General features: G+C 65.9%; 2 protein-coding genes across 2 annotated transcripts; one reads left to right on the forward strand and one right to left on the reverse strand.

Annotated features, from left to right (window-relative positions):
- The first annotated feature begins 339 nt into the window (after nucleotides 1–339).
- Nucleotides 340–4,486, forward strand: Rab3a (RAB3A, member RAS oncogene family). The gene is made up of 5 exons (XM_006989148.4): nucleotides 340–499; nucleotides 1,526–1,753; nucleotides 2,403–2,521; nucleotides 3,110–3,234; nucleotides 3,815–4,486. The coding sequence occupies exons 2-5, from the start codon at nucleotides 1,526–1,528 to the stop codon at nucleotides 4,003–4,005; spliced, it is 663 nt and encodes a 220-aa protein (XP_006989210.1). The 5' UTR covers nucleotides 340–499; the 3' UTR covers nucleotides 4,006–4,486.
- Nucleotides 4,487–4,539: 53 nt separating this feature from the next.
- Nucleotides 4,540–6,933, reverse strand: Mpv17l2 (MPV17 mitochondrial inner membrane protein like 2). The gene is made up of 5 exons (XM_076553109.1): nucleotides 6,685–6,933; nucleotides 6,149–6,319; nucleotides 5,255–5,331; nucleotides 5,007–5,135; nucleotides 4,540–4,914 (listed from the first exon to the last, which is right to left on the reverse strand). The coding sequence occupies exons 1-5, from the start codon at nucleotides 6,869–6,871 to the stop codon at nucleotides 4,876–4,878; spliced, it is 603 nt and encodes a 200-aa protein (XP_076409224.1). The 5' UTR covers nucleotides 6,872–6,933; the 3' UTR covers nucleotides 4,540–4,875.
- Between the last annotated feature and the right edge of the window lie 1,287 nt (nucleotides 6,934–8,220).

Here is an 8,220-nt window from a genome sequence, read left to right on the forward strand (position 1 = left end):
TCAACCCGCAACCAAGCTCCTTGGTGCCTCCCGGAAGGGGTCCCGCACGTTTCTGAAGGGCTGGGGGGCTAGGGTCAAGTCCGCGACGGGGGCTGGACCCCGGCCTCAGCCTCCCCGCCCTTCAAACACCTGGCAGTCCCCATTGGGCCGCCCAAGACGTCAGAGAATGCTGATTGGATGAGGAGTCCGTCGCTCGAGAGCGGCCGCCAATAAAACCTCCAGGTCTCCTCAGAGCCCCGCCCCCAGCGGCTCGCCATGCCCCGCCCCCCGGGCCCGCGCTGGCCAGTGGGGCCCCGCGGCTGCCGCCGGCCCCGCCCTCTGACGTCACAGCCTCGTTTGCATAGAGAGTGCCGCCCCCGGCTTTGCAGGACGTCAGCGAAGACTGCAGGGGCCTGAGCCTCCGCCGCCGCTGCAGCCCCGCGCCGCTCCTGGGGCCCGGTCGCCCGTGCAGTCGCCAGGGTCGCCGCCGTCAGCGTCGTCTCAGCTCGGAGCGGGCAAGGTGAGCGCCGCCCGGGGCCACACACCGCGGGCCCGCGTTTGATTGACAGCTGGGGAAGAAGGGGGGCGCGCGACTCGGGCGTGGTGGCTCTGGGTCTCGCGTTCGGCTTCCCGCACCCCGCAGTCTTCACCCTTTGCCCGGCACTGGGTCCCGGGCTCTGCGACAGAGGGGGAGGGGAAGGCCAGGCCTTGCGGGAGGCTGATGCGTGCGCGTGCTCGTGGGGTGAACACGCGTGTGCGCGCCCGCTGGTCATGGATAGGCTCGCGTGACCTCAGGACGCGCACCGTGCACGGTGGTGGAACCTTGTGCGTGCATGGTGCGCGTGCGCGGTGTGCGTGGGTCCGAGTTCAAGTATGCGCTGACACGCGTGTGGAGCCATGCGCGCGGGTGCGGTGTGTCCTCGTCAATGGCCGGGTGTAGACGCATGCACTGGCTGATGCAGGGGAATCTGCGTGTGCAGTCGTGCATGGGCGCAGTGAGCCGTGCACATGCATGGGCTGGCAAACACCATGCGCGTTGGCTTTCTTCTCCTAGCCCCACTCTGGCACGCAGGGCAGGGGTTTGGGTCAGCCTGCCTTGGATGCTTCACTGTGTGTGCATGCGCGCGAGCGATTTGTGCATGTCAGCCTGTGTGCGCCCGTCTCTATCACGTGATACGGCTATCTCAGGGTCCCAGTTCTTCCAGGAGAGGAGTAAGGATGAGGGAAAATTGGGGATCCTCAGGTACTCATGCTGTCGCGCTCCCGCGTGGGTCTCTTTAGGGTAATGAGAGACTGATGGGAAGGTGGGTCCCGCCTCGGTCTCCTCTCGGGGTGCAGGGAGATTCGGGGTGCCAGGGACCTGCAGAGGGGTTCCCTTCACAGCTTCCTTGGAGTGTTGCGCCTGCCAAGGTCACAGCCCGGCCTGTGCTGTGGGGCCCATGTGACACTGGGGTCCTGGTGGACTGAGTGTCTGGCACCCTTGTGCATGCCCATCCCGGGCCGTGCCCTGCTGCACCCCTCAGGCCCTCTGCGCCCCGCCCTGCAGATGGCATCGGCCACAGACGCGCGCTATGGGCAGAAGGAGTCCTCCGACCAGAACTTCGACTACATGTTCAAGATCCTGATCATCGGGAACAGCAGCGTGGGAAAGACCTCCTTCCTCTTCCGGTACGCTGACGACTCCTTCACACCGGCCTTCGTCAGCACCGTCGGCATCGACTTCAAGGTCAAGACTATCTACCGCAACGACAAGAGGATCAAACTGCAGATCTGGGTACGTGGGCCAGGGGAGAAGTCCCCGCCTGCAGCTGGCGCGTGAGCGCGCCTGGGTGTCCGGTGTGAGCAGGCAGCTGGGGAGTCGAGGATGCCCAGAACTCCAGATCCTCCTGCTTCCACCTCCCCAGTGCCAGGAGGAGGGGCTTCACATCAGGGTTTAATTTTTTGACGTTTTTGACTTTTTTGTTTCTTTGAATCAGGGTCTCTGTATGTATCCCTGGAACTCACTATGTAGACCAGGCTAGCCTTGTCCACAAGAACATGGAGTTCCTCGTTTTCTTTCTTTTTCGGGGGGAGGTTTGGAGACAGGGTTTCTCTGTGTATCCCTGGCTGTCCTGGAACTCACTCTGTAGACCAGGCTGGCCTCGAACTCACAGAGATCCGCCTGCCTCTGCTTCCTGAGTGCTGGGATCAAAGGTGTGCACCACCACCGCCCGGCATGAGTGTTTTCTTAACAGTGCTGTGAGTCCCCACTCTGGCACAGGGTGTGGCACAGGACATTGGGCAGCACCCGGCATGTCTGCTGAGTGAATGAGAGGTTGTACAGGGACCCATCTGGGCACAACGGCCACCCAGCCCACTCCTGTCCCTGGACCTCATAGGGCCACCAGGATATCCCTTCTGACCACCGTCTCTTCTTTCCTCAGGACACGGCAGGGCAAGAGCGGTACCGCACCATCACCACAGCCTACTACCGGGGCGCCATGGGTTTCATCCTAATGTATGACATCACCAACGAGGAATCCTTCAATGCCGTGCAGGACTGGTGAGCAGCTCACTCAGAAAGTAAAAGGATCCCAGATAGAACAGTGGCATTGGAGGTAGCTAGAGCGGTGGCTAGAGTGCTTGTAGCTCAGTTGGTGGAGTGCTTGTGGCTCGGTTGCTAGAGTGCTTGTGGCTCAGTGGGCAGAGTACTCCTAGCTCAGTTGAGCGAGTGCCTGCCTGGCTTGGATAAAGCCTTGAGTTCCACTCCAGCATGTCTGAAAAACAATGAACAACAGGAGTCGGGTGGGACAAACCACGTCGGCTGCTTCCAAGGCTTGGGGTTGCAGAAGGACCAAGGGCTCCCATGGTCTGTAGTATTTAACGCTCTGCACACCAGGACGGGTGGGTCGGGTCTGTGGTCCCAGCTCCTTGGCTCGCACGTGTGAGAACCCGGATTAACCCGCAGCTCCGTAAATCAGCTGTCACGTCCCTGCATCCGAAGTAGTGGAGCACCAGACATCATCCCAGCATGTGGGAGGCCGAGGCAGGGGGATGAGAGGTCCAGGACAACCTGAGCTCATGAGGAAGGGAAGGGACCTGGGCAGGGCCGGCCCCTGGCTTCTCCTCAGCCTCTGGCTGCCTCGCGCAGGTCGACTCAGATTAAAACGTACTCGTGGGACAACGCCCAGGTGCTGCTGGTGGGGAACAAGTGTGACATGGAGGACGAGCGAGTGGTGTCCTCGGAACGCGGTCGGCAGCTTGCCGACCACCTGGGTGAGTACCCACAGGACTGCAGCCCTCATCGGGCTCGACCGGGACCCTGACCCCCCACACACCCTGGAGATCGGGCATGAGCGTGAACCCAGGTGGGTCACACTTGTGAAGACCAGCCACTACCCAGGAGGCTTTGGCAGTGGTTCTGATGGACTGGTACTGGTGGGCCTCAGAAGAGTCTAAGTTTTTGGACTGGAAAGCAAAACCTGGGCAGAGGAGTGCATGCTGGGAGCCACGCCACACTTCCGGAGCGGGCACAGCATGCGGGTGTGGAAGGATGGTGTAGGCCAACTGCTCAAGGTGCAGACTGAGGGCCAGCCAAGCCTGTGCAGCTGAGTGGCACCCGACTGCCCCCTAGAGGAAACGTGTCCTGAGCTCCCGAGGAACAGTGGATGCTGAGGGAAACAGGCCTGGGTGCTGGAGGCCTCTGGGCTGGGACTGTGGAGCCCAGCTGGGCGGCAGGTGGGAGGGAGGGGTGTCTGCAGGGTGGCCATCTCTCTAGAGGGCAGGGTCACGGCAGACTCACCCTCCCATGGCCGCCCTCGGGCTCTGCCGTCATTTCTACATTCTCCCGATGCAGGGTTTGAGTTTTTTGAGGCCAGCGCCAAGGACAACATTAATGTCAAGCAGACCTTTGAACGTCTGGTGGATGTGATCTGTGAGAAGATGTCGGAGTCGCTGGATACTGCTGACCCCGCGGTCACAGGCGCCAAGCAGGGTCCGCAGCTCACCGACCAGCAGGCACCTCCTCACCAGGACTGCGCCTGCTGAGCACCCCCGCCAGGGGCGAGTCCCCCATCCCATCACCCTATTTATTATCGTAGCTATTTATTTATTTATTGAGGATGCTCCTGGGCGCGTCCCCGTCCCACCCTGTACATACCCCACCCTGCTCTGCTGTGGTGTGCTATAGGCCCTGCTCCCCACCCTTTAAGACACCCCCCTTTTGGTTTCGTACGCCACCCATCCAGTTGTTGGTCGTGAAGAGGGACCAGATGTCACGGAGATGACGGGCCTGCCAGCTCCGAGGCTGGGGGACTGCCGTGTGGACCACTGGGTCGACAGGCTGGCATCCTGCTGGCCTGGGCCTCTGCCCCGGGCTACTTGACCTTTGGGTGGATAGGATGCGGGGATACGTTCACTCTCACTACTTTGGATATCCCCACCTTGTTCTGACGTCACGAGTGTCAAACGTGCCCCCCCCTAGAAGTTACCAACACTACACACCGTTCAATAAAGCGAATGGACCTTGCTGCGTCTCTGCCGCCCCCCCCCCCGCCCCGCCCCCAGCAGCCAGCCTTGTGATTCAAGAGGATTTAGTTTAATGACATTTCCACACGGCTGCCCACCCTCGCACGAAGTTTTCTGAGGCCAAACCAGACCCCATTCCAGGGCTGTAGGGCACATCTGTCTCTGTCACCTGGGGTCCAGGGGACCTGGGGGGGGGCTGCCTGGGCCGCAATGGAGCCCGAGTCACACTGCAGGCCGACAGGGGACTGCCGGCTGGTGCTGATCCCGATCCCGCGGGGCCTCTGCACATGGACTCCGACGGGGCGGCTGGTCCAGCCCAGGGCTCGGACCTGGCCCGGAGCCTCCATCGGGAGTGCGTCCGCCCACCTACTCCTCCACGGGGCTTCCTGCTCAGTCCGTGCAGCCGGGGGTCGGAAGGGGTTCAGGGGCCTGCGTACGGCAGAGGGCGGGTCAGCCGGGCACGGGGTGGTGGTGGTGGTGGGGGGCGACCGCCGAGCCCTCCGCCCCGGGGCTGAGCTCACCCAGTACTTCAGGTAGGAGAGGTACGTGTCCCAGCCCAGGGTCAGCCCGTTGATGTAGGTGACTCGGAAATGTGACGGGATGAACAGGAAGTTCACCAGCTGAGCCGCTGGCCAGACGCACCAGTCGGCCTGGGGAAGGCAGGGCCGTGAGGGCGGGCGGGGGGCGGGCGGGGAGGGCGGGGGGGGGGAGGGCGAGTGGGCCGAAGCCCCCGTGGTGTGGAAGGAAGAACGGGGCGGGGCGGGGTCACCTTGTAGAAGTCCCAGAACTTGGCCCGCAGCTCCCGGCAGCTCTCCTCCAGCGTCTGGCCCTCCAGGCTGCCAAGGCCTGGGAAGACGACCAAGAGGTGAATGAATGAATGAATGAATGTAAGGGCAGCGGCGGCTGCGGGCAGGACTTCGGCAGGGCTGGCCAGGGGAAGTGTGTCGGAAGAGTGTGGCCCGTGTGCTAAGGTCACCCCTGCAGGACCCCGGGACCACCTCACCAGCCGCGGCCCTCACCCCACCCCTCCGGCCCCCGGCAGCCTTGTGTGACCGCAGCTGCACCCCACAGCCCCACAGCCCACTCCCCTCCCAGGGTCGGTCCCCCCCTCCCGACCCCGTCCTGCCCCAGGGCACCCCCCAGAGGCCAGCCGGGGCCACACCTTCCCTGCCTGACCTCTGACCGTCCACCGGCCCGGGTCAGCAGCGGCTCCGGGGACCCCTGGGGACGCCTGTCTGGACCTAACTAAGTGAGCCTGAGCCGATGCGGGGACCCAGCCGCCCACTGCGGGCTCCACCGCGGCCGGGACCCCGGGCAGGCCTCCCTCCCTCGGGCTGTGAGGAGTTCTGGCTTCGACCTCCCCACGACTGTAGCTGAGCTCCTCTGCCCCAGGCTTCTGGTCGGGGTGTTTTAAAAAGCTGGGCGAGGTGACTTAGACCTTTAACCCCAGCACTGGGAGGCAGAGCCAGGCGGGTATCTGTGAGTTCGAGGCCAGCCTGGGCTACAGAGCGAGATCCAGGACAGCCAGGGCGACACAGAGAAACCCTGCCTCGAAAACCAAAGTAAATAAATAGGAAAAGAGGAAGGAAGCACCCCGATGCCGGCCGTCCCCGGGCCCGGGCCAGCCTGCCCGCCGCCAGCTCCGGGGGCCACAGCTCCTTACCCAGGAAGTACCAGACGCCCAGGATGGGAGACGCCACCACCTGATCCACCAGCACCTTCTTCACCACGCTCGGGAGGCTCCGCAGGCCCGCGGCGGGGACCAGGCGGTCCAGCCACAGGTACCAGAAGTGCAGGAAGGGGCCCATGCTGCAGCCCACGGCGAACATGCTGGCTGGGGGCGGGCAGAGTCAGCGCGCGGGCCGGGGGCGCCGGGGTGGGCGGGGAGAGTCAGCGCGGGGGGGAGGGGGGGGGAACGCCGGGTCCCTGGGTCCCCGGGGTGAGCGCCGGGCGCCGGGTCCCCGCGGTGGGCGGGGGGTCCCCGGGGTGGGCGGGGGTCCCGGGGGTGGGCGGGGGGTCCCCGGGGTGGGCACGGGGTCCCCGGGGTGGGCGGGGGGCGCCGGGTCCCCGGGGTGGGCGGGGGGCGCCGGGTCCCCGGGGTGGGCGGGCGGCTCCGGGTCCCCGGGGTGGGTGGGCGGCGCGGGTCCCCGGGGCGGGCGGCTCCGGGTCCCCCGTGCACCCGGCCCCCGCCCCGCTCACCTGAGCGCCGCGCGCTGAAGCTCTGCCCCGGCCGCGCGCGCACCTCCCAGGCCTGCCGCGCGCCGTCGCCCGCGGCCATGAGCGTGCCGCAGCCCAGCGTGTTGGTGACGAGCAGCGCGCGGCCCCGGAACAGCGGGCGCCCGGCAGCCAGCGCCTTCCGAGCCCAGCGCCAGCCCCCGGGAGCCATGGCCGCGCGCACCGCCAGGCCTCGGCCACCGCCGCTCGGGAGCCGCCCCGCCCCGGCCACGCCCTCGGCGCGGGCCAATCACACGCCTCGGCGCCGGGCCTGCGCGGCACGGACCAATCGGAACCCCCGGGCCCCGCCTCTCGGGGGGCATCAACCAATCGACAGAGAGCGTTATGCTACGTCACCACAAACACGGAAGTCCTCTGCTTTACCGGTGCTCAGCGGACCAATAGGCCGCAGCGTCCCGCCCCCGGAGCCGGACCGACCAATCGTGTGTCTTGCGCCTCCGGCAGCGCCGCCCGCTCCGCATCCAGGACTGGGCGGGGCGGGGAGTGTTTGCACGGCTGCGCGCGGCTGACCTTGGCGCGCCCTCCGCCGGGTGCCGGGCTGTGGTCCGGGGCTGTGATCCCGGGGCTGTGGTCCCGAGGCTGTGGTCCCGAGGCTGTGGTCCCGAGGCTGTGGTCCCGAGGCTGTGGTCCCGAGGCTGTGGTCCCGAGGCTGTGGTCCCGGGTGCCGGGCTGTGGTCCGGACTATGGTGCCGGGTGCCGGGCTCTGGTCCGGGCTGTGGTCCCGGGTGCCGGGCTGTGGGCCGGGGCTGTGGTCCCGGGTGCCGGGGCTGTGGTCCCGGGTGCCGGGGCTGTGATCCGGGGTCCCGGGTGCCGGGGCTGTGATCCCGGGTGCCGGGGCTGTGATCCGGGGTCCCGGGTGCCGGGGCTGTGATCCGGGGTCCCGGGTGCCGGGGCTGTGATCCGGGGTCCCGGGTGCCGGGGCTGTGATCCGGGGTCCCGGGTGCCGGCTGTGATCCGGGGTCCCGGGGCTGTGGTCCCGGGTGCCGGGGCTGTGATCCCGGGTGCCGGGCTGTGGTCCCGGGGCTGTGGTGCCGGGCACGGGACGTGGGCACCGCCGTTTCAGACCTGTTTCCTGGAGCCCAGGCTGGCCCTGAACCCCTGCCCCGATCGCCCGGCCACTCGCCTGGCTTTGAAGACCGCCCAGGTCATTGGGCGGCTCCTGTGTCCTCTCCACAGCAACTCGGTGTCGCTTCAGAAGCAAAGATCCCGGCCTCCTTTAGCCTTTGCTTTAACTGCTCCGATCACACTGTTGTCAGGCTGGGATTCTAGTGCGGATTATCCCGCCCGCCTGTACACTGCCGCCTTTCCTGGAACAGGGAACACACACACAGTGAACACACACACGCACACACAGTGAACACACACACAGTGAACACACACACAGTGAACACACACACAGTGAACACACACACAGTGAACACACACAGTGAACACACACAGTGAACACACACGCACACACACACAGTGAACACACACACGCACACAGTGAACACGCACACA

The sequence above is a fragment of the Peromyscus maniculatus genome, chromosome 17 (assembly GCF_049852395.1).
Source record: "Peromyscus maniculatus bairdii isolate BWxNUB_F1_BW_parent chromosome 17, HU_Pman_BW_mat_3.1, whole genome shotgun sequence".
Classification (NCBI taxonomy): domain Eukaryota; kingdom Metazoa; phylum Chordata; class Mammalia; order Rodentia; family Cricetidae; genus Peromyscus; species Peromyscus maniculatus.